The sequence below is a fragment of the Eurytemora carolleeae genome, unplaced genomic scaffold (assembly GCF_000591075.1).
Source record: "Eurytemora carolleeae unplaced genomic scaffold, Eaff_2.0 scaffold372, whole genome shotgun sequence".
Lineage (NCBI taxonomy): Eukaryota > Metazoa > Arthropoda > Copepoda > Calanoida > Temoridae > Eurytemora > Eurytemora carolleeae.
In genome coordinates this window covers 151,317-175,287 of record NW_019396349.1, presented here as the reverse complement: position 1 = coordinate 175,287, position 23,971 = coordinate 151,317, and the positions used below count along the sequence as shown (strand labels likewise).

Here is a 23,971-nt window from a genome sequence, read left to right as displayed (position 1 = left end):
GTCGTAGCTTTACAGTCTCATTCTTTATGGGTGACTCTGTTTTCGAATGAAAGTTTTTAAGATGATCTTAAAGAACATTTGAAGTAAGACGACTTTTTATTCCGTTCTTGCTAAGTTTGAAACAACAAAACGCTTGCGGCAACGACCTTGTACTCTCAACGTAGAAAAAACACACATACAAATATTCGATAAAAGTGAAATTGATCAGCTTTCAAACTAAAAAAGTCGAATATGCGAATGAAAAATACAAGAACGAGTGACCTAATAATAAATTTCTAGTGACGAATAATTTACCCAAATACTATAAAAATCAAAATGACACAACATCATTTGTCAACCTGTTGTTAGAGCCAATTTTTACAGAAATTGTTTTACTAAAATTACATTGATGGTATGAACTTTTCTTCAATACTCTTTCCTGAAATGTAAAATGTATATTAGGTATGGTTATTCACTCTTCATATCCTCAGAATATGGCGCGTTATGATTATATACTAAATACAAAGTTTTGTTTCCAAAGTTTAAAGCTTTAGGATTGGGCTTAATATAGAATATTGTTTTTTCTTCATAACATATTTAGGATCAATACCAGAGCACAGATTGATAATAAAGCTATTATCTACAGATATAATTTTGCTTCAGATTCTATATAAAAACTACGAAATAATGGCCTCGTTTGTCCGCGAGGTTCTCTCGGCCGCGGTAATTGCGGAGAAAGACGATTTTGCGTCCAAGTCGAATAAAATTCAGAAGAAATTGAATGATCTAAAATCTCAGTTGAGTGTTCATATTCATAATCGTTACTCCAACTTCTCCTCATCTCTCTCCCACACAACTACCATTAACGGTCAGCTGGAGAGATTAACTGCTGATATAGAAACCTTGGAGTCAAGTATTAACAAAAACTTGAGGTACAAAAATATTATTATTTTATTTAATTCAGGTTACCCCGTCTTCCTTAAAAAAGAGATTTATGATTATAAACTTACTTGGGAAATTTGAATTCATCTAGAATTTCTCCGATGAATATAATATAATTATAAAGTTCTTTATTTCTTATTTACCTTCAATCACGAACCAATGAACGAATACCCATTAACATCAATTGTTCCTTTTAACTTCGATAAAATACGTATTTTGTATTAAAAAAGAAAGTCCTGTTTTTTAGTTTGATTAGACATCTTTTTGTTCTCTAGAGCAGAGCTCATGGCTAGGAATGGAGAACTGATTGAATTGAATCAGGGAATGCAAGAAACAAACCTAACACTTCAGGTTAGAGTTTTCTCCCTTTTTCATTAAATGAATCTTACTGTAACTTTTGATGTTAGTAATAAAGACGTAAACAGTTTCCAAATTACATTAAGTTACATTAGAAATCTCCATACAAGCCAGCCTACAGGAGAACATTTTAACCTTCCTGGACATGAACTTTTTAATCTTTGTGAAGAAACAATCTCAAGGAATAATAATTGTCTCAAAACATTTTTTTAAAAGTGAATATTTGCAAATTATCTTTTTTCCATCTCATAATCTGAGTTCGTTTCCCTTATGTCCATTTGAAAGCCCAAATTTTATTTTGGATAATCTTTTTTGTTTGTTTATCTTCTTGTGATTTTTTACATTTTTTAATATTTTTTTTTTATCGATTTCGATGGTTATTATATCGTTAGAACTGACGAGGGTCAACCCAGACCGAAATATATTTTCAATAAATGTGGAACTAACATCTACTTTTTTTACTCTACAGAGGTTTGGTCCATCACCATCACCGAATTTTAAATCAAAATTAAATACGAATGTGAATATTTAACACCATTCTTACTATAATCAAAAAACAAAAAGTTACATATTTTTTTTACTCCAGATAGTTCGTAAGATCAAGTGCTGCTATGATCACATGGAGGACTGTAATGAACATCTGTCCTCCGGGAAATGGTTTGCAGCCTCCACCTCTCTCCAGGCCGTGTTCAATATCCTCCGAACTCCTTGCACCGGCCTAGACGAGATGGAAATAAAAATATTTCCGTCCATCCAAAAAGAAATTTTTTCTCAAAAACAAAAGCTTTCCGTAAACCTCAAGACACAGTGGGCACAGAAGGTTATTTTTAAGAAGGACGAAGAGAAGAACTCATTTAACCTAGAGCTCAGAGGGGCATCAGAACACGCTTCCTTCAACGAGACCGTCGAGGAGTTAATCCAGGCGCTCTACGCCACCGAAACCCTTGATGATGTTCTCCATCCTTTCAACCAGCATTTAAAGAACGATTTTCTTGAAAACATAATCTCCGGCAATTCCTCAGTTGTTGTTAATCATGGATCAATATCTGTTTCACGTAACAGCTCGGAGAAGGATCATGAGGATCCGAACTCTGTGTTTAAAATGTTGCGGCTCCTCTTCTCCTTCCTCGCAACAAACTTTGCTGTTCCACTGAGTAAAGAAGAGAACTCTCCAACCCTGTTATCACGAGTCGGAACCAAACTCTCCTCCTGGTTATCCCAAACTGTAATTACGTAAGATTTTTGTCTATTATCTTGTGCGCAGGTTCAGGATCCATTGAATCCGCAACATTTGAGTTCCCAAATCCTATTAATAAAATTTGCTAATCCACAAGTGGTAAAATATCAACAAAAATTAAGGAAAACGAACACTTTTCTCTTTAAACATACATTTTATCTAAAGCGACCATGAAAACCTTCACATCATGAAATGATAATTTTTTTATACAAATTAGCATAAAATTAGCCTTTTTTTACAAAAAAGAATAAACAGAACTTTTAGAAAAATTCGTGAAATGGATCATGATTCTTCCGCATCAAATGAAATGGATCCTATGCACTGTTTTGTCAATCAAGTACTTGATAAAAAATTATGTGTTTTCAAAATTGGATTCAAAACTTGTTTCTTTCAGAGAGGTTCTTGCCACAGCTGTTCCATCCACTGTTGAATCATTACCAGAGTATGAGAATGTTCTAGAGGAAACCGTCTCCTTCCACGAGTTTCTTGTTCAAACTGATTTCATGCCAAGCTCAGATCTCTCCCTTATCAACTATGCTAAAAATGTTGATGCACTTTTTGCAAACAAACTCTGCCAGGTGGGTTGAGAAAAAAATTTGAGATGAACTATTTATTTTATTTTTTATATTTGTTTGAATAATAGGAGTTGCTGGTGAAAGCTCGAGATCTCATGAAGGAGGATTTCTTTACTACTGTAGTTATTTCAACCGGAGACTCAAACCATGAAGATCCGCTGAACCTAACATCTGAATTAAAAGATCTCCCAATCCCTCCCAACTTCTCTATGCCTGACAGAACCTTCAAGTTCCCTGAGTGTTCAGTATCCACTTCTACTATGAAGGTTCTTGATCTAGCTCTGAAAGGATTAGAAGAAGCTGTATTAGCCAAACCATTCTGCTCCGTTCGATTGTACAACACGGTGCGTAATATATTTGAACTGTGGTGCGCAGTTGTTCCAACCTTTCATAAATCCGACCTGGATTCCCTACCCCAGCTCTCCGCTATAGTTCACAACAGTGCCATGTACCTCGCTCATAGGTTGATCACACTTGGATTCCTGTACAAGGATAAACTTCCTGCTCTATCCCAGCATACTCCAACCTTCATAGATATAGTTCCTAGGATCAGAACTGTCGGAGCTGAGGTACTCCTGAGAAGTATGAGGATACAGCGGGATACTATCGTCTCTACCCTGAGTAATGCTGGAATGAATAGTGCTGGTTCGGAGAGAAGATTATCCAGTGGAGTTGATCAAGCTGTCAGACAGTTTATTCATCAGCTATCTCATCTTCAGAAGGTTTGGCAAAAAGTTCTTCCCGCAGACGTGTATAACAGGTATATTAGTATAGAAAACGTGCTAAACCACCAAAAAACAATTATGAACCATTACAAACCAGTTCTTGTCACTGCGGACATTAAAGTTTAACTTTTATGCAAGTCTATCAAAGTCACAGAAGCACTCTAAGCGAATTTTGTTTCATTCATAACTCAAAGTCACTTTTTTGATTCTATTAAGCCAAAAAATTGTCTGTTTTAATTTGATAACGCCAAGTTATTCTGAACCAAATATTTGTCTAGATGTATTGGAACCCTGGTAAACTCCGGTCTTGAAGAGATACTACAGAGAATCCTGAACCTGACAGATATATCAGCCGAGGTTTCAGGACAATACTGCTCTTTGCTCAACCAGGTAAACCAGGCTTGGAAACTTAAAATCAACGGAATGAGTTAAAGCCATAGTTTACTCGCGCGGAGTTTAACTGCTATCTCAAAAAATAATTACTTATGGTAATTACGTAAGATCGGATAAAATGAATATTTGTAAAATTAATTTTCGGCCACCCTTTGCTCTTTTATGTTAACATAAAGTATCCAATGGAAAAATGATTTAAGTTTGAAGCAAAATTAGCATAAATGATCCTAAAAATTGACAAAACTTTTTTTCATATTTTTTAGATTGTTGTTAAAGCTCCGGATCTATTCCAAGCTGAGGAACCTGAGAAGTTTGTGAAGAAGTGGGGGAAGTTTCTAGAACTAATTGTTGTACTCAACTCTAGTTTAAGGGTTATAGAGGACAGGTGGGGGGAGGGAAAGGGGGTGCTGGCCAAGGAATTCTCCCCGGAGGAGGTGAAGCAGCTGATCAGAGCAATATTCCAGAATACCGAGCGACGGGCTGCAGTCCTCTCAAAAATAAAATGATTATAAATGTTAAAATCTAACAAATATCGTGGTGAACTATGTACTACTGTATATATTTAAAGCAAACTGTTGTGCCTTACTGGCCTTCTACTTGCAAACCATTTAAACAAATTAGTTTGAATGCACTCGTGTTAAAATATCTTTTGTACTTCACGAATAAGCAAATGATGATGTAAACATGTTTAATTTCTATAAATCATATTTTAGAGATAATGTTGAAATAATGACTGTTCCGGTCGTAGGATCGTTGAGCCGGAAACCTCCCTGGAGATATCTCCCGGAGATTCATGCAACCCGGTTCTCAGTCTCAGCTTCTCTCAGACCTAAACTAGGTAGGGATTACTGGAACGGATTATTGTACAAACTGGAGAATTAAGTTGGTCTTTAAATACGAATATTTAAGGAGTTCACAATTTCCCTAGTATAAATGTAGTTCCCATGATAAGGAAACTTGTTTACTAAAGGTTTAAGATTCTAATACCACTTTCCCTCTTTTTAAAAACTAGTTATACTGCTGTATAATAAATTCACTTTTTGTATAATCTTGTATATTTGCACAAAGGATAATTAAAATTAGCTTTTTTGGTGTGTGAGACAAGGAATCATATCAGTAGATTATCATATTTCGATAATTGATATTGCTCACCCAGAATATAATTTATTTTTCTAGGTTTATTAATTCTCCTGGTTCTACTAGCACTCAGTTTAATCCTTCTCCTGGTTCCACTGGTTACTCTCGGAACTCCGGAGAGGAAAGGTAGGATGGATTTAATTGAAGAAATTGAAAAATCCTGTATTTTTGTTTCAGAACTACTCCTTCTACATGTATACTTTGCTTGGGTGTTTGTTTGTATCAAATTAACGTCAAAACGGCTAAAGCGATCGGGCCCAAAATTTTGTGGAACATTGCGTGACCCCAGGGAAGGAATGATCGAATTTTCAAAAATTAGCTTGTAACAAGATTTGATTTTTAAAATTAAGAAAATCCAGATATTTTTTTATTTTTTATTCTTTAAATGTTTTCAAAGAGAAAATGTTTTCAAATGAAATAGAAGATGGACGCGAAGCGCCCTTAAAGTCTTGTTTTCCTATATCTCTCAAGAATATTGATTCAACTTTAACTTCATAGATAATAAGAATGAATTAATAATTATGAAACTAGAAAATGAACTCATAACTACGGCATAACTAAAAAATGTGTCAAAATTATCAAGTGTTCAAGTTTAAAAAGTAAGAAATTGCTAATTGTAGCTAAATTAAGCTGAGGATTTTTTGCTTGAACGGGTTTGCATAAATTAGTTTTTATTTCAGAACCAGTTACTTCAGTGCTACCTGTCTCAGCCTTTTCCACCCTTCTTCTCAACCTTCTAAAAACTGGTTCTAATCCTGTCTTCAGTCCTTTCAGTCTTCTTAAGCTGACCCACATGGTCCACAGCCTCCAAGCAGGGGAATCTTCCCCCTACCCGGAGCTAAAGATTGGAACCCTGCAAGATCTGAACAAAATAATCCCGTCTTTCAAGTCCAATATACATATCAATACATCCTGCATAAATGAAATCTCTTCAGGATTTTCCGAGGTGGCTAGTTTTGTCGGAGCAACTCTGGAGGTTACCTCGGATACATGTGATAAATTTTCAATTCTAAACACTAACAAACTTCAAGTGTCTCTAGCAAACTCTAAAATGTCCGAAGAGGCATTTTTGGTGAACTCTAAACTGACCAAAGTTATTCCAATGGCAGTGATATATGCAGAGATGAATGTTGCCAAGTTCGATCAATGGGAGATAGTGGAAGTGAATCTGAACCCTGAGATGAGTTTGCAAATCCTGCTCCCGGCTCAAATCAACGGACTCGGAGCTGTTCTAAACGAGACCCAGGGCGTGATATCCAGCGCAGGAAAAGGAATTAACAAAAATGTTGAATTGAAACTTCCTATTTTTTTATCAGGTAACTTCGCGTATAGCTTTTTAAAATAATCGTTTTGCCCAGTCTTCATACCCTCTCCCCCAAATTTAAGTTAATGCTTTTTAATATATTTATATAACATTTTGAATACAATATCTTTCTCAGGGTTGCGTTTTAAAGACTTCTCGTTTTTAGAGAACGCGTTTTCCAGTGCTGAGCTCCACGAAGCAGGGTTTAGAAATATTATCTCCGGAGTAGGTTCAGATCATGCTCTAGGAGAAGGTGAACCTGTTTCTTCTAAACCTGTTCCGCACCTAGTTCATATTACCTGGGTTCAGCTTACTACGGTAAAATCTTATATAAAAATATTGGATATTTATTGCATGGGAATAATGATAAAAAATCATTTTGTCTGTTTGTCTTTCTTTCTTTCATTCTTTCTTTCCTTCTTTCTTTCTTTCTTTCTTTCTTTCTTTCTTTCTTTCTTTCTTTCTTTCTTTCTTTCTTTCTTTCTTTCTTTCTTCCTTTTTTTCTTTTTTTCTTTTTTTCTTTTGTTTCTTTTGTTTCTTTCTTTCTTTCTTTCTTTCTTTCTTTCTTTCTTTCTTTCTTTCTTTATCGGTTGATCTGTGCCTTTTTGTCCGTCCGTCCTTCTTTCTGTCATTTATCTTTCGTTATTTTTTCTGTTCTTCTTTTTTTCTTTCCTTATCTCTATCTTTCTAACTATTTATCTACAATTTACGTGTATTTTTATAAATAATTTAAGCATCAGCTTCAAATTAACAAATTTCAGTATATTTCAGAATTAAATAGATATCTGTTTATCTAGGATGGTGGAGTGTTCAAGGATCCGAATCTATCTGGTCTAGAGAAGATCTCCTGTGATAGAGAATTCATGTTCAACCTACTCTCATCAAACCTTTCCGTTCCTCTCGTCTCCGGTATATTCAGGCCTGTCACGGATCCAGTTAACATCTCCGTTACGTAATTGTCCTGCTGTCAGCTTTGTTACGACATAGATTTTACTGTTAACTTCGTCATTTAAAATATTTATTGTCATTTTTGTCACATTATTGATGTTGCGGTCAGCGTTGTCATGTGATAAATACAGGTTTTTATAATCTTAGAGACCCTGGTAACATAATTGCTTCAACCATCAGTCTTTGACATTTTAAATTAAACATAATTTTATTTTCTCAATATTTCACGACGTTTAAATGCTGTTTTAAGTACTAAAGGTTTGTTCCAGTGTTATTGAAATAATTTTATTTCTGTTTTTTTTTTGAGTTTTGAATAATGCTATCTGAGCCTTCTAATTGGCAGTACTTGTTTGTAAATGTACAGTTTTAACAATTTAAACTTATCTGAACAGTGCAGCGTTAAATCCTAACGAGTGCAGAGGTTTATACAAGTGTACAACGTTTATCGCTGGCGAATTGTACAACGTACGCTGAGAAATTGTACATCAACTGTACTTCCATCTCTGCAGATTAGTTCTCATTGAAACATTTAAAGTAGGTTTGATAGGTTCAGAAGTTTTTTAACCAAAAAATTTGCATTTTTGTGCAATAAACACATATAAGAACCTGTTCCTCTGACAACCTTTCCATTGTCTGAAGAAAAAGGAATTTGAATATTAATTAGAATCTGTTAAAGTAGATTTTTTATAGAATATTTCTTGTTTCAGAATAAAATGTCTACTCCGGCTCGACGACGTTTGATGAGAGATTTTAAGAGGTTGCAACAGGATCCTCCGGCAGGTTAGCTTTATTGTCCTGAGTAGGATCCTCCGGCAGGTTAGCTTTATTGTCCTCAGTAGGATCCTTTGGCAGGTTAGCTTTATTGTCCTCAGTAGGATCCTTTGACAGGTTAGCTTTATTGTCCTCAGTAAGAACCTCCGGCAGGTTAGCTTTATTGTCCTCAGTAAGAACCTCCGGCAGGTTCGCTTTATTGTCCTCAGCAGGATCGCTTTATTGTCCTCAGTAGGATCCTTTGGCAGGTTAGCTTTATTGTCCTCAGTAGGATCCTTTGGCGGGTTAGCTTTATTGTCCTCAGCAGGATCGCTTTATTGTCCTCAGTAGGATCCTCCGGTAGGTTAGCTTTATTGTCCTCAGTAGGATCCTCCGGCAGGTTAGCTTTATTGTCCTCAGTAAGAACCTCCGGCAGGTTAGCATTGTCCTTTTTTTTTAGCCCGCTACCACGACCTATAGTAAAAATTATAATGTTCAAAGTACAATATATTTATAGGTGTGAGCGGAGCACCCAGTGATAATAATATAATGCTGTGGAACGCTGTTATATTCGGACCCCATGATACTCCATTCGAGGACGGAACATTCAAACTTACAATAGAATTTACAGAAGAATATCCCAACAAACCACCAACAGTCAGGTACGGGAGATATACAATATACTTCTAAATATATAAAGTTGTAATCTCTGTTTGTTAGTCCGATCATAATTCAGGAACCCCTTGACCGATTTGCCTCAAATTTTGATTGGGAAACTCGGGAGGACCACGGGAATGTTCTTAGCTTGGTTTTGAGATTGTAATTTAAGTAAAGCGCGGGTTATCAGTGGGACTAACTATGACCCCCTGTGCAACGCTGGGTTCCAGTTCTAGTATATAAAACAGGAGAAATCAAGGTTTGCTAGAACAGGAGAAATCAGGGTTAGGTAGAACAGGAGAAATCAAGGTTATGTAGAATAGGATAAATCAAGTTTTATTAGAACAGGAGAAATAAAGGTTTGCTAGAACAGGAGAAATCAAGGTTAGGTAGAACAGGAGAAATCAAGGTTAGGTAGAACAGGAGAAATCAAGGTTTGCTAGAAGAGGAGAAATCAAGGTTGGGTAGAACAGGAGAAGTTATAAATTATTTGGCAAATAAATGAATCCAGCTAATCATTGATCTTATTTTCCTTCTTTTCTTGTTGTCTTTTTTTACATGTTTTGCCCTAATCTACGAAGAATGTAATATCTAGGTTTGTGAGTAAGATGTTCCACCCTAACGTATATGCTGATGGAGGAATCTGCCTGGATATCCTTCAGAACAGATGGTCTCCGACCTACGATGTATCTGCTATTTTAACTTCAATACAATCCCTGCTTGATGAACCCAATCCTAACTCTCCTGCTAACAGTGTTGCTGCCCAGTTGTATCAGGTACCCAGAGCAATTGTCTCTATTTTAGTTATCAGGCTGAGAACTAAAAGAGAAAGAAAATAAAGTTTTAATGGAAACTAAAAAATATTTAGTACGTATTCTTTATTTCAGTCTTCTCTTTAAATTTTAACTCAAATACGCTTATCTAATATTGTTACTAAATACAAAGGATGAAACTTCAAAGACGACTGTACGGAATTCATACTATTTCTTTCTTTCTTTGTCAAATCATTAAACAAGCCAATAGAAGAATATAATGAGGTTGAAGAAATGATTTAACTTTTGGATCATTAAATTTTAAGAGTTTTAGGTCGTCTTAATTGTCTTATTCTTTGTAAGTAACCCTGTAATTGTATATGACTATACTGAATACGAAATGCATCTTATTGGAAATAGTTTCTTTACATTTCCCTTTTGAGATTTTTATTTGACGGCGTAGGCATTAAATAAGTGCGTGGGATTTGTTTAATTCGATTCTGATCCGTTTGGTGAAAAAAATTAAAAATTTGTTTTTTAGATTTTTAGTTGGACTTTACATATTTTACAGATTGATAGACGTTAGAATAGCTTCACTTCTCGAAGATATATTTTTTTTCAATTTGTCAAATTAGACGTGTGTGTTTTGAAGAATGAAAATTTCGAAATAGGTTGATTAGAATATTTTGTAATTAAAATCCGAGGATGCGCTTAGTTTTTCTTCCGGATCTAGAGAGCATAAAAGTTGCGGATCACGTAGATCTGTATCCTAGGCACTTTTTAAAGGAGATCTGTATCCTGGGCACTACTTAAAGGAGATCTGTATCCTGGGCACTTCTTGAAGGAGATCTGTATCCTGGGCACTTCTTAAAGGAGATCTGTATCCTGGGCACTTCTTGAAGGAGATCTGTATCCTGGGCACTTCTTGAAGGAGATCTGTATCCTGGGCACTTATTGAAGGAGATGAGGATATTTTAGAGCTCCGTTTTCAATATTAGGCTTTTCGGAATCGGATAATTCAAAACTCTGCGGATGTTCTCTAAACATTGAGACGAAAGTCGACATTTTTTCTACGTAAAATTTTTAAACCTTCCATAAACTGCATTGGTCGACAACTTCTCCTATTTTGGTCGTTAAATGTACGGAGAAATATCTATCTATCAGATATTTATTTAGCATGAGATCATCTAGTGGCCCACATATCGTCCCCCAAAGTACGTGAAATACACGACCACTTTCTATGGAGAGAATGGGCTCTGGGGTCATTTCAATCACCACAAAAAAATTGGGCCTGATCCGTTTAGGTGTTTATTTTAATTATTGGACGCAAACAGACAAGCCAAATTTCTAAAAGATGTTTGTTTAGGAGAACCGAAGAGAATATGAGAAGAGAGTAGCGTGTATTGTAGAACAGTCCTGGTTGATTCTAGCAGATGATACTGATCCTAAAGACGAGATGAAGGGAGAGTAAGAAAGAGGATTGGCTTCAATAATCATCTTCTCAGCATCAATGTTTTCTGAGAGAAAAATAAATTAAATTTTTCCAATATTTTCCTTGTCAAGCATGGAATTTCACTGAGTCGACACTGAGCACATTTAATAAATGTTGTATCCGGTTTCCCGTTGTATAAAATTGTTGTTAAATATATATCAGAGAAAATTAAACTACTGAAATATTTGTAATATGTTAAAAATTAATGCATCGTTTTCATGTTTTTATTTTTGGCATAATCATGGTATTGGTAACCTCGGAACGGAAAATACAGGGTGTCCCACGATACTTGCTGGTAGAAAGACGATTTGAAGGTAAAAAATTGCGGCGGCATTCGATCGTCAACCTACTCTTACAACGTTTCTTGAAGCAATAATCACAAAACTTCGCATTTCCAAAATGTGGTCTGCCTCTTTTATGCTGTCAATATTCAAAGAGATATTAAGAATTATTAAGAATTTTATTCAGATTTTAATTTGTTAAATAAGGCCAAAATTCATTAGGTTGAAATAAAAGCACACTTTTTTTAATTTGAGCTATGTCAAGTTTATTCTACAGGGTGTCCCACGAAACATGACAATAGCAAGACGACTTGAAAGTCGTCTTTGTCAAGACGACATTCAAGTCGTCCTGCATACTGTCATGTTTCGTGGGACACCCTGTTTATCATCAGATTGGTTCATTTATTATACAAATTGTGTAAAATGTCAGATGTAATGCCGCTTTTAGAAACTCTGATTTTCTAACATCTATATCTTCGCAAACCAATGTACAAGACCTTAGATATTTTAATCTATGAATTCTGTTCGATCAAATAATCAACGATTGAAATATCAAATGCTTATATATATATAAAAATCAGACTGCAAAGAAACAGGAATTAGAAATTTAGAGTTTGTGGCAAAGACTGAATTCCTGCATGCAATATCTGTTATGGATTTCTTCGAAAATAACTGATAATAAGGGTTCCCTTCAAATGTTAAAGCCCCCAAAACTTAAAGAGTGATTTTTATATTCGTTGTTGAATAGCTTCAACAACTGATTTCTTTGCTATACAAAAAGTAATTGCATTGACGTGACAAATTCGAACACATAAGATAGAATTAAACTTCACATCGTGGTTACCATAAGGACCGACTACGAGAAGGACCTTTCATTTAAAAAGTTACATCGCCGATTCACACCTTGAGATATCCTTGTTTTTCTATCTGAAATTTACATATTCCTCTTCATTTATGCAGCAGAGAAAAGGAAATAAATTAAGGTTAGAAAAACGATGATATCTCTTATTACTAGATAAAGGTTTAAAGGGAGAATTGGGTATGCAAGGGTGGGTCACAAGAAATGAAATCAATAGTGGCAATAAAGAGTTCCTAATTCCTAATCCACATTTATATTTCGGCGGGTACCTGGGCAGGAGTTGGTGAAAATAAAAAGTACTTGTAATCTCTACACTAAATTTTTTAAAAGGATTGGATTCTCTATTTATAAATAGCAATCACAGAAAGTAAAAACTTACATAATAGAACCAATAATGGAAAAAAGACAATATCAGTCACCGATACAATAAATAAATTTAACAAGTCAACATTCAACAACTTAAAAATGCATTTTTTATGTTTCTTTTCACATGCTTTTCATCTGCTTCATGAGATCTTCCAGTGATGTTTCATCAGCTCCAGTTCCTGGTTCCTCCTTGTCCTCGTCAGTAGTACCCTGCGCACGCCGGGAATACGCGACTGTAATACCGGCCACCAGGGTTGGGACGGACGCGTCTGTTTCTCCGGCATCCTCGGACACCAGGGATATTCCCCAATCATTATCCTCGTGAACAACAGCCTCCTCGACCTCTTCAACTACTTCTTCCTGTAAAAAAAACAAACAGATTTTCATTTCCTCAACTGTAAACTGAAAAAAATAAGAACTAAGAAAAATTCTCAGATTTGGTTTCACAGGTTTTCCGCATCTTGATATTTTATAGAGGTCAGAGGAAATTATCTGATATTTTTTAATAAAAATTTCTAAAATATCGGATTTTAAAAGTTTTTACCTTCGGTCGCTTGGCCAACTCAATAACGAACTCCTTCTGTCTTTGACGGCAGAAATATTCATCGCAGGATTCATTAGGTTTCATCGTCATAGTTGGGAAGAAGTCAAGCATAGCATTGTATCCGAGATACATGCTCACCTGTCCGAATTTAAGAAGATACTTGAGCGTGTTCTGAACCAAGAACCCGGCCACTATACCCATTGTGGTCGGCAGGCTCGCCGCACACACGCCGTCCCGCTTCAATGTTTTCTCGTCTATATTGCTCGCCACTACTAGAGGCGGGGCGCAGGCGAAACACGCAGTTTCACCTGGTTTTAGGAACTGAATATGACCAGAAACGGCGTTCTCTGATACTCCGGACTCGAACCAGGTTTGGCTGAGCTCGTTGCAGGCCTTGTTGATCGCCATCCTGGCCTCGAAATTATCAACACAGCTAAGGACAAGGTCTATCCGGCCTCCGGTGAGGCTGCCCTCGGATATCCTTGACATAAAATGCTCGAAGTTCTCTACGGTTGTGATATTGTAGTTGTGAGTCTCGAATTGAACATCAGGATTGATATTCTCTAGAGTTCGAGCTGCGGCTTCAACCTGACAATAACGGAAAATATTAAAGGTATATGTATTCTCAATATAGAATATTTCCCCTATTTATAAAAACTTAATTCACCCATTTTTTTGTGCACAAGGACACTTTTTGGATAAAAGTAAGAAAAAGGAAGAACATTTGTCTGTTGATTCATATACCCCCCCCCCCCCTCCCCATGAACTAATTCTGAACAATATAAAGCTCAGGAACTTTAGTACTCATCTCCTTTAGTCGTTTTTTTTCTCCTTTCAAAATATTTAACATTTTCCTTTACCTTAGATAATCCTGCCTGGTGAGGCTGGAAAAACAAACGGTTCATGTTCGCCATCTCCACCTTGTCATAGTCAAACAGGATCAGCTTACCAATACCACACCTAGCACAATATATTGGTTACAGATACCACACCTTGGACAGTATATTGGTTACAGATAAACACGTGGGACACTATATTGGTTAAAGATACCACACCTTGGACAATATATTAGTTACAGATACCACACCTGAGACAATATATTGGTTACAGATAAACACGTGGGACACTATATTGGTTACAAATACCACACCTGGGACAATATATTGGTTACAGATACCACACTTAGCACAATATATTGGTTACAGATACCAAACCTTGGACAATATATTGGTTACAGATAAACACGTGGGACACTATATTGGTTAAAGATACCACACCTAGCACAATATATTGTTTACAGATACCACACCTAGCACAATATATTGGTTACAGATAAACACGTGGGACACTATATTGGTTAAAGATACCACACCTAGGACAATATAATAGTTACAGATACCACACCTGAGACAATATATTGGTTACAGATAAACACGTGGGACACTATATTGGTTAAAGATACCACACCTGGGACAATATATTGGTTACAGATACCACACCTAGCACAATATATTGGTTACAGATACCACACCTTGGACAATATATTGCTTACAGATAAACACGTGGGACACTATATTGGTTAAAGATACCACACCTAGCACAATATATTGTTTACAGATACCACACCATGAACAATATATTGGTTACAGATAAACACGTGGGACACTATATTGGTTAAAGATACCACACCATGGACACTTTTTTGTTTACAGATACCACACCATGGACAATATATTGGTTACAGATAAACACGTGGGACACTATATTGGTTACAGATACCACACCATGGACACTATATTGTTTACATATACCACACCATGGACAATATATTGGTTACAGATACCACACCATGGACAATATATTGGTTACATATACCACACCTAGCACAATATATTAGTTACAGATACCACACCTGGGATAATATACTGGTTACAGATACCAAACCTGAGACAAAATATTGGTTACAGATACCACACCTGAGACAATATACTGGTTACATATACCACACCTGAGACGATATACTGGTTACAGATACCACACCTGAGACAATATATTGGTTACAGATACCACACCTGAGACAATATATTGGTTACAGATTCCACACCTGGGACAATATACTGGTTACAAATACCACACCTAGCACAACATATTGGTTACAGATAACACACCTGAGACAATATATTGGTTACAGATACCACACCTGGGAAAATATATTGGTTACATATACCACACCTAGCACAACATATTGGTTACAGATACCACACCTAGCACAATATATTGGTTACATATACCACACCTGAGACAATATATAGGTTACAGATACCACACCTGGGACAATATACTGGTTACAGAAACCAAACCTGGGACAATATATTGGTTATAGATACCTCACCTGAGACAATATATTGGTTACATATACCACACCTGGGACAATATATTGGTTACAGATACCACACCTGGGACAATATTTTGGTTACAGATACCACACCTGGGACAATATACTGGTTACAGAAACCAAACCTGAGACAATATATTGGTTACAGATACCACACCTGGGACATATACAGTAACATATACCACACCTGGGACAATATACTGGTTACAGAAACCAAACCTGGGACAATATATTGGTTACAGATACCACACCTGGGACATATACAGTAACAGATACCACACCTGGGACAATATACTGGTTACAGATACCACACCTAGTACAATATACTGGTTACAGATACCACACCAAGCACAATATATTGGTTACAGATACCACACCTAGGACATATACTGTAACAGATACCACACCTGGGACAATGTATTGGATGCAGAGTTTTAAAACGATACCTTGGCTTAAATTTCAGGCTCTGGTCTTAAGTTTCTTATTCTACTTTTAAATAAATAAATAAATAAAGCATTTATAAATTTCGACCTTGTCAGCATCTCCGCAGTAACACTACCGACCCCTCCTACTCCGACCACAGCCACAGTGTAATCCCGGATTTTCTCATAGTTGTCCACAATCCCCATTCTTTTTAGAGCCATGAGCCTGCTGTAGGGGTTGGAGTCAACAACCTGGCTGGACATCTCAGTGATCTTCTCTCTACAATGTTTAAAATAAGAATTTGCCAAGATGTGAATTTATTCACACAAAAATGTAAATGAATTCGAGAATTTTTAAAGATTTGATACAAAATTTGGTCAGAGGTTGGGGGTCTGGAGTCTCGTAAAAGATTTGGCCGATTGGGGGGGGGGGGGGGGGGGGGGGGGGGGGGGGAATGATCCTACCTAGCTGTCCCTGTCTTAATCTGAAGCATTGCTTCCAACTCTGCCACACGAGCCTTCAGTTGTTCTACCGACATTTTGTTTTCTGATGAGGAATAGATTTTTTCAAACTAATTTCATTTTAAACAAGAAAATACAATTGGAGCTATTGACAGGCGAATATTAATAAATATGACTAGAATAATTAAGTACGATGCCTCTTTTTAAAATTTCAAGATTAAGAAGAAAAGTACTGATAACTTGCATCGTTTCAACAAATACGTTAATAAAATTCAATAAATAACTAAATTAACCAAACAAAATCTAGTAAGAAACTAATACTTACATTGCAAATAATACATCGTTATCAGATATATTTAACAAAGGCACTTAACATTATATGAACATATTTAAATAAAGATTGATAAATCATTATCTAATATCTATGTATTTATCATATTTGTTCATTTTGAGTTGATTGGTATATCTCAAGTGTGCTATATGCATTAAAATCACATCAAAATTAAAATATTTTGGCTCAGGATGATTTGGCACTAGCAGTACTCATATATTTTGTGACCGATTATTATTTTATTTTCTAAAAAATCCTAAAAAAACACGTTGGACGGTTATACCCTGATTTGAAAAATATGGCTGAAAGCCTAAATGTTTTTTACTTGAGAGATACCGATCATAAATTTGAAACTGTTTCAAAAGCTATATTTATCTGAGCTTGTATATCTTTATGTATATTGTATGCGTGTATATATTATACAAAAATCCAAATTCAAGAACAATTGAGTTGTTTTGTTTCCATTTCTTGATATTACCATAGAACATGTTGTTTTTGTGGCAATTCAGTGTAATCAAGAATGGGCACAAATTTAGAAATAATCTGCAAACTTTTTTGAAGACTTGCACAAAAAAAATGTAATTTAGAAGATCCCCCCACCCCTCCCTATTCCAATTCTTAAAAAAAACGCTTTGTAAACTACAAAACTAAAAAATGCCCTTTGAGCTTTGAAATCCCTAATATAATTATTTTGTAAAATATATACACATGCAGTTTTATCCTAGCCGTAGTCTAGACAATTATCATTTTTTTCTGAACCCATGGTAAAACTGATATCTGAGGTACATTAAAAATCTGGTGGATAGATGCCATTGAAAAAATGATTTTTGGTACATTTGAATGTTTAAAGAATATTGATTTCTCTGATTTTTCCATCCCTTTGCAATTACCGGCTTTAAGAAACACATTTTTTCTTATCGTTTTGAAAGATAAATCAGTTAAGAAAGGTTAAGGATGATGAAGATCAACATTCAACAATTCTAAGAAAAAAATAAGTATTCACAATAAAATTTAAATAGTTTAATCTAAATTTTAGCAATAAATAACATTACGATCGATTATAGAACTTGGATTGAATGTAAAAAATGTCCAAAAATAGTATAAGTTTAAAATTTAAGTAAAAAAAAAATAAAAAAAGAATAATAATTCGAATTATAAAAGACAAATGATGGTAGCAATGTACTTCAGAGCTTATTTAAAGCTGAACTTTGGACTGAATGAATTCTTCAAATATGGCTTTACAACAGACAACAAACATTCGGTTTAACTCCAGTTTCTGATCTTTCGAAGCACCATCATCATTTTCTCTGATCAGCATTGGATTAAAGATTAGATTTAGTATTGTTAGAATAGTTTAAACGACGCATATTCCATTCTTGAATCTCATCAAATATTTACATTCTGATTCATACATGTACTTCCATCAAAACCTAGATAAGTTTTTCGTTTTGCAAAAATTATTTACTCAATCGTCATTTAGGAGAATTTAAATGAACGTTTTACTGTCTCAAAGAAAATGTGATGGCGTTTCATCAGATCTTGTAAATTTCAACCGAGAGAAATTACACAATTTTGATAATTTCATTTTCACTGTTTCCATCCGGTTCCTGGTTCCCCTCGTCTAGCTGATCCTTCAGCAGCTCCAGCTCCTTCATATTGTGCTCATACACCTCGGACTTGTGGGACACCAACTACAACATAAACAACAGGTATTTAGTTCAGGCATTAATGATTTTGAAGCTTTGAAACAGAAAATATTCTGGGTTTTAAATGTGCAAACTTTTACACTTCTATTCAGTCATTTAAAAAAAAATAAAGAGGATTTGTTTATTTTTGAAGAAAAAATTTACTGATTTCCATAAAATTTCTATAGTTTACACTCTCGTACATTAAAGCAGTTTGTTTTCTATCTTCATGACAGACATAAATATCAAGGAAAAATAATTGTCTTTTAATAAACATTCTTTTACAAGTGAGTTTTTGCCAATTATTTTATTTTACATATCATAATCTGGGTTCATTTCCCTTCTTCACCCTTTTTAAAAGTTTTAATGTTAATTATCTTGTAATTTTTGAATTCATTGTTGATTTTGATGTTTATTATATCGTTAGAACTGAAGTACCGATGTCTGATTATTGTATTACATGTAATATTATTATTCTAAATGGTAACATATATACATATATTCCTACGACCGCACTGTTTAATATCTTGTATGATATACCTTTAAGTAGAAATGTGCTGCAAAGGCGATGAAGATGAAAATGATTGGAATAAGTAGAGCTGTTGCTACCCAGGCAACTACTACATCAAACTTATAGAACTTCACCCAACAGAGGATTGCTATCTCAACTAAAACATTAATAAATATTCAACACTAGCTCAAGTGCCCGGCTTCGCACATGAAATTTTAAAAAAAATATTCGAATTTTAAAAAAGTTTGATTTAAAAAAAATGATTTTTGAAAAAAATTGGTGAATTTTTTTTAGCCTATGTTACCCCCAGGGTGACGATGCGTTTATTAAAAAAAATCAGCCAATTTTGTCAAGCCGTTTGGCCAGCTATAGGTAACATATATAGATATGACATCACATAGACAGGACATTTCATAGATATGACATCACATAGACAGGACATTTTATAGGTAATCATTTGTCGTTTACAAAAATTTACGATATTCCTCTGCAGCTATAGGGCTTAAGTATAAGATTTTGATCCCATGACATTTTTTCTTTGTTGTAACGTTCTCTATGCGATTGAAAATTAAATGTTTTGATTTACTGGAGAGGGGGGGGGTACCTAGAAAGAGTAGGATTCCTAGTACAGTACTGAATCCCCAAGACAGTTCTATAATCTTGGACATCTTCCTGTGCGGAGACTCAAATACAGTATTCGGAGTCTAGAATAAGATTACATTATTATTGTATATATTGTTGTTATTATTAATTATTATTATTATTATTATTATTATTACTATTACTATTACTATTATTATTATTCTTATTATTAAAGAAAAACTCGGCATTCAATAAAATAACGGTCGGCGCTCCTAGCCCACCGAACGTATTCATGGGCAACGAAGCCCTATGGAGAAAACTTTAGCCAGGCGATCTGCCTTAAAACTCCATTTCTGGAAACCGTCGGTCCGCCCGAAACAGCTCCATACAATAAATATTCGTCATAACCATTTGGCTCCATCTTCTCATAGTGTTTCTGACCCAGGCTAGGTAAGGTTAACAGAGATACATAAGTCACAAGAGGTTGCTATTTTTCAAAAGAATTTCTTGGGGGGGAGGGGCGAGGCATATTTGAAAAGAATTATCCAGCTATCTTGAGTTAAGAAAAATAACAATAGAAATCTTTATCAGTTGTTTCTTGAAAAAGTTTTGATGGAAGACTAGCTGAAGGGCCTGGCGTTGCCCGTGGAAAAAATTTTAAGGACTAACATTTTTTTTAAAATCGATTTTTTTTTGCCTATGACACCCCCCGGCCACCGATGAGTGTCCACAAAAATTTAAGCCCAATCGGTCCAGCCGTTTGGCCGGCTATAGACAACATATATATACATTATATATATACGAATGTCATGTTTTATTATATAGATAAAAGTTTGCAAATGCAACTAAAAACAGCTATACAACAGTACCTGAACATGTAGGTTGGATACAGCCTCTACATTAGGCAGTATACAGGTGGATATCATCAGAGCTAACATGTGTACTGCAATCAATAAAACTGTGCAAACTGCGAAGGCGATCAACAAACCCTGAGTTTTAATAAAAAGTCAGTGAGACAGTTGACAAAATTAATATTATTGAATTAGTTTCAACAATAATAAATTCAAAAGCGTATTCAAAAGTACATCATAAAAGTACATTTTATTGAAAAAGAAAAAGGGATAAAATTTTGGAATGTTTTAAAAGTTCTAAATATTTAAAATCAAATAAGTTAACTTCTAAAAGGAGTACGTTAGATAAATTGAAAATAAAAACTGTAGAACTAGTTTCATATGACCGTTTTTAAAAGTGGCATGCCCGCATCACAACAGTATCCTTTAAACCCCTTTCTGCGAAGCGTTTAGAAAAATATTTAACAATTTCCTTGATTGTCTCTACTGCAGCATAAATCTGTAATTTGTTAAGAGAAACCATAATTAAAAATAATCAATATTCAATTAAAAGGTTTAAAGGGTAAAGGTATCACTGTTCTGAATGGACATGTCACTCTATATATAAAGGAACACTTAAGATACGTCTGCTGTCTCTTTAATAATTCCTTGAACTAATTTCTTACCCTCGGGATAGTTTCATCGATCTGTATCTCCACCATGGCGACCATGGCGAACCCGGAGAGCAGGGCCGAAGTTCTGCTGGAGGCCTTCAGCTTGGCTCTGCTCAGGTTTAATATCTTCCAGTGAAATATACTCTCATCTACTCCCATAGTTCCCATCCTATTCAGAAATAGAGAAATAAAGAAAATCCAAAAAATATTTTTAGAAAGGCGTTCACAAGAAGTACAGGATATGAAAACAAATAACAAATGAATGATATTTAGAAATTCGAGTGAAATAAAGTTTACAAAAAACCGCAAATCTGATTTAAAAAAATTAAAATTACAAATCCCACAATGAAGAATTTTCACCTTTATATTACTCCCCCCCCCCCCAAAAAAAAAATAGTGATACAAAACCTTAATAAGTGGTGGTGGATGATATTTCAACAAAATATAAACCCTTGGTTTATGATGTAATCAAAAATTTTAAAAATCCAACCCATTTTTATCTCAAGTCACGGATCGAAGCAAACATCTACATATAATAAAAGATTTACTTTAATATTTTATCCAAATTACCTTGTTCTGTTTAATCCTGTCTCGACAACTATTGGAGTTCTCGGGAACAATAAACTGTTCTTAAATATTTAAATATCTTATATATTTCATTAATTAACGGGGAAATATATTGTTGTAAACTGCATAAATTATTAAAAAATATATAACCCCCCCCCCCTCCTTCCTACATCGAACTATTACTAAACGAAAGCTCTGAATAAAAGAAAAACAGAACATGGCTAGACGAACAGCATTTACATTTCATAAAAACAAGAATAAGAAAAAAATATTCTAAAATAAAAAATATAATATAATATTCTACCGTTCCGTCCATAATCTGATTGCGTGAAAAGATTAAGATTATCAATACATATGAATAAGGTTGATAGCAAATGGGTGGGGGGGGGCTATCCCAGAGACTAAGAATGAAACGAAATAATGATAAAGTAGAGATAAATTTAATCCTTAATTTGCCGAAGAGAATTGGGAGAAAATTATATTAAACCAATGCTTCCTAACTTATGATTGCAACAATTCCAAATTGTCCTCATAAAAAACATAACGGAGAGAGGTTTTGTGAAAAACAAAAAATGTTTTTTATTAAATTACCTGGGGTGAGAGGGTTGGTTTAGAGAATGCTGTATAGTTGGATACAACACTAGATTGCCTGTTTATACTATGGAACGAATTATCGTCTCTGTATCCCTGCTCGCTCCCCTTGTAACTAAAAATAAAAATAATAAAACCCCAAAAAGTTAAAGTTTTAAGCAAAAGGCTTATAACAAATATAAAAAACTTATAATCATCAAGTTTACGACCGGTGTCATGCAAGGAGCAGACTCTTGCATGGGGCGGACTCCCCCTTAAGTTTTAACTATTTCAACGGCTATATGACAGGCAAGTGGGTCGAGCACAGCGACTAGGACAAGTCACACATCAACCAATGGCCATTTGTGTTAGATATAAGATACATGTAAAATATTGATAGGAGAAGGGCCAAAAACCTAGTATTGGGAAATTATACGTAGAGCCCACTTATCTACAAATACATATCTAGGACCTCCTATCAATGGGGGGGGGGAGGGACCGGGGGGTCCAAAAATCGTATACTAGGACGGACCTTTTATCTACATTTATAAACTTTCTTTTACCTCTCAGGATCAAAGTCCCTTCTTCCTCCAAATTTGGACATACGATTTCCTCTCACAATTTAACAAAAACTTTCTAATTTCTAAAAATGGAAAATTCAGTTTTACACATTTCACAATTTTGATTTAGAGATTTTTTTTATACATTTGGCATGTTAATATACTCAATAATATCATTGACGCAGGTTATTATATTGTTTAGTTGGAGAGTTGCGTCAGAAATATACTGTGTGAGTTGTAACTGTACACTTTCTATTTATAAAAAAGTCGTCTTTGATTTTGCAATCAACCAATCAACATTCAACAAAATAATCTTTTTGGTGGATCAGCATTTTAACTACTGCTGTTTGAATAACACAGTTTTTACTCATTTGAACTATTAAACATGCAGCATAAAATTTTTATATTTCATGAAAAAGATAGGTCAAACAATCATTACAAAATAGTTTAGATGATCATGATATTTCACAACTCATATGGACATATTCAAAGGACCAAATTATAGTTCAAATTAAGCAAATAGTTCAAATGAGAAAAAAAGTAGTTCAAATGAGCAAAACAATTAATCGTTCAAACCAAATGCTTTCAAATAAGCAAAAAAAAATATATGTTTTGAACCAAAAAATAGTTCAAATAAGCAAAAAATAGTTGAAATGATTAATAATAAAAATTTTGTTGAAAATAGTTGAAATTTAGGTCATGTACGAAATTGATTGTAGGGGGGGGGGGATCCAAAAATTGTATATTAGGATGGACCCAATAGTTCAAATGATCAAGAAAACTGTTCAATTCAAATAAGCAAAAAAATAGTTCAAATGAGACAAAAAAATATATTCAATTGAATCAAAAATATAGTTCAAATGAGCAACTGTTTTTTAGCTCATTTGAACTATTTTTTTTTGGGCTCATTTAAACTATTTTTGGTTCCGTCCTAGTATACAATTTTTGGACCCCCCCCCCCGGGTCCTATTAATTTTATACATGACCTAAATTTCAAGGTTAGGTTAGGTCAGGTCCTCTCATTGTATCATTATAGGGTTAGGTTAGGTCAGGTCCTCTCATTATATCAATTTCAAGGTTAGGTT

General features: G+C 34.7%; 5 protein-coding genes across 20 annotated transcripts; 3 read left to right on the top strand and 2 right to left on the bottom strand.

Moving 5' to 3' along the window:
* Positions 1-642: 642 nt before the first annotated feature.
* Positions 643-4,922, top strand: LOC111701486 (centromere/kinetochore protein zw10 homolog). The gene is made up of 7 exons (XM_023472791.1): positions 643-911; positions 1,197-1,272; positions 1,865-2,511; positions 2,910-3,093; positions 3,159-3,850; positions 4,094-4,205; positions 4,472-4,922. The coding sequence occupies exons 1-7, from the start codon at positions 667-669 to the stop codon at positions 4,712-4,714; spliced, it is 2,199 nt and encodes a 732-aa protein (XP_023328559.1). The 5' UTR covers positions 643-666; the 3' UTR covers positions 4,715-4,922.
* Positions 4,886-7,742, top strand: LOC111701487 (uncharacterized). Its single transcript, XM_023472792.1, has 5 exons — positions 4,886-5,046; positions 5,385-5,471; positions 6,026-6,661; positions 6,815-6,966; positions 7,446-7,742. Exons 1-5 carry the CDS (start codon positions 4,893-4,895, stop codon positions 7,602-7,604), a joined length of 1,188 nt encoding a protein of 395 aa, XP_023328560.1. The 5' UTR covers positions 4,886-4,892; the 3' UTR covers positions 7,605-7,742.
* Positions 7,743-7,995: 253 nt separating this feature from the next.
* Positions 7,996-11,420, top strand: LOC111701488 (ubiquitin-conjugating enzyme E2 A). Its single transcript, XM_023472794.1, has 4 exons — positions 7,996-8,376; positions 8,864-9,008; positions 9,599-9,779; positions 11,122-11,420. Exons 1-4 carry the CDS (start codon positions 8,310-8,312, stop codon positions 11,224-11,226), a joined length of 498 nt encoding a protein of 165 aa, XP_023328562.1. The 5' UTR covers positions 7,996-8,309; the 3' UTR covers positions 11,227-11,420.
* A 1,286-nt stretch (positions 11,421-12,706) lies between these two features.
* LOC111701482 (ubiquitin-like modifier-activating enzyme 5) lies at positions 12,707-16,824 on the bottom strand. The gene is made up of 5 exons (XM_023472780.1): positions 16,580-16,824; positions 16,224-16,394; positions 14,158-14,257; positions 13,298-13,885; positions 12,707-13,113 (listed from the first exon to the last, which is right to left on the bottom strand). The coding sequence occupies exons 1-5, from the start codon at positions 16,651-16,653 to the stop codon at positions 12,874-12,876; spliced, it is 1,173 nt and encodes a 390-aa protein (XP_023328548.1). The 5' UTR covers positions 16,654-16,824; the 3' UTR covers positions 12,707-12,873.
* A 90-nt stretch (positions 16,825-16,914) lies between these two features.
* LOC111701483 (calcium release-activated calcium channel protein 1) lies at positions 16,915-23,085 on the bottom strand. 16 transcript variants are annotated; one of them, XR_002765200.1, is made up of 11 exons: positions 22,890-23,085; positions 22,348-22,462; positions 21,760-21,818; positions 21,202-21,358; positions 20,555-20,674; positions 19,708-19,807; positions 19,133-19,260; positions 18,515-18,598; positions 17,634-17,702; positions 17,233-17,296; positions 16,915-17,052 (listed from the first exon to the last, which is right to left on the bottom strand). XR_002765200.1 is itself a non-coding variant. In XM_023472782.1 (10 exons), the coding sequence occupies exons 1-9, from the start codon at positions 22,928-22,930 to the stop codon at positions 17,640-17,642; spliced, it is 867 nt and encodes a 288-aa protein (XP_023328550.1). In that variant the 5' UTR covers positions 22,931-23,085; the 3' UTR covers positions 16,915-17,296; positions 17,614-17,639. The 16 variants fall into 16 exon arrangements, 10 of the variants coding, with proteins under 10 accessions (XP_023328550.1, XP_023328549.1, XP_023328552.1 ...); XR_002765201.1 differs by having other exon boundaries at positions 16,915-17,042; XR_002765203.1 differs by having other exon boundaries at positions 17,244-17,296.
* Positions 23,086-23,971: the final 886 nt, after the last annotated feature.

Excerpts from the sequence above, each read along its gene's own strand:
- LOC111701486 (XM_023472791.1), top strand. The coding sequence starts at position 667 with ATGGCCTCGTTTGTCCGCGAGGTTCTCTCGGCCGCGGTAATTGCGGAG. Across the intron at positions 912-1,196 it reads AGTATTAACAAAAACTTGAG|AGCAGAGCTCATGGCTAGGA; the intron begins GTACAAAAATAT and ends TTTGTTCTCTAG. Across the intron at positions 3,094-3,158 it reads TTGCAAACAAACTCTGCCAG|GAGTTGCTGGTGAAAGCTCG; the intron begins GTGGGTTGAGAA and ends TTTGAATAATAG.
- LOC111701487 (XM_023472792.1), top strand. The coding sequence starts at position 4,893 with ATGTTTAATTTCTATAAATCATATTTTAGAGATAATGTTGAAATAATG. Across the intron at positions 5,047-5,384 it reads TTCTCTCAGACCTAAACTAG|GTTTATTAATTCTCCTGGTT; the intron begins GTAGGGATTACT and ends TTATTTTTCTAG. Across the intron at positions 6,662-6,814 it reads ACTTCCTATTTTTTTATCAG|AGAACGCGTTTTCCAGTGCT; the intron begins GTAACTTCGCGT and ends TCTCGTTTTTAG.
- LOC111701488 (XM_023472794.1), top strand. The coding sequence starts at position 8,310 with ATGTCTACTCCGGCTCGACGACGTTTGATGAGAGATTTTAAGAGGTTG. Across the intron at positions 9,009-9,598 it reads AACAAACCACCAACAGTCAG|GTTTGTGAGTAAGATGTTCC; the intron begins GTACGGGAGATA and ends TGTAATATCTAG. Across the intron at positions 9,780-11,121 it reads TTGCTGCCCAGTTGTATCAG|GAGAACCGAAGAGAATATGA; the intron begins GTACCCAGAGCA and ends ATGTTTGTTTAG.
- LOC111701482 (XM_023472780.1), bottom strand. The coding sequence starts at position 16,653 with ATGTCGGTAGAACAACTGAAGGCTCGTGTGGCAGAGTTGGAAGCAATG. Across the intron at positions 14,258-16,223 it reads ACTGCGGAGATGCTGACAAG|GTGTGGTATTGGTAAGCTGA; the intron begins GTCGAAATTTAT and ends ATATTGTGCTAG. Across the intron at positions 13,114-13,297 it reads AGTTGGCCAAGCGACCGAAG|GAAGAAGTAGTTGAAGAGGT; the intron begins GTAAAAACTTTT and ends TTTTTTTTACAG.
- LOC111701483 (XM_023472782.1), bottom strand. The coding sequence starts at position 22,930 with ATGTCCAAATTTGGAGGAAGAAGGGACTTTGATCCTGAGAG. Across the intron at positions 21,819-22,347 it reads AACCAACCCTCTCACCCCAG|AACAGTTTATTGTTCCCGAG; the intron begins GTAATTTAATAA and ends TAAATATTTAAG. Across the intron at positions 21,359-21,759 it reads ACAGGATTAAACAGAACAAG|GATGGGAACTATGGGAGTAG; the intron begins GTAATTTGGATA and ends ATTTCTGAATAG.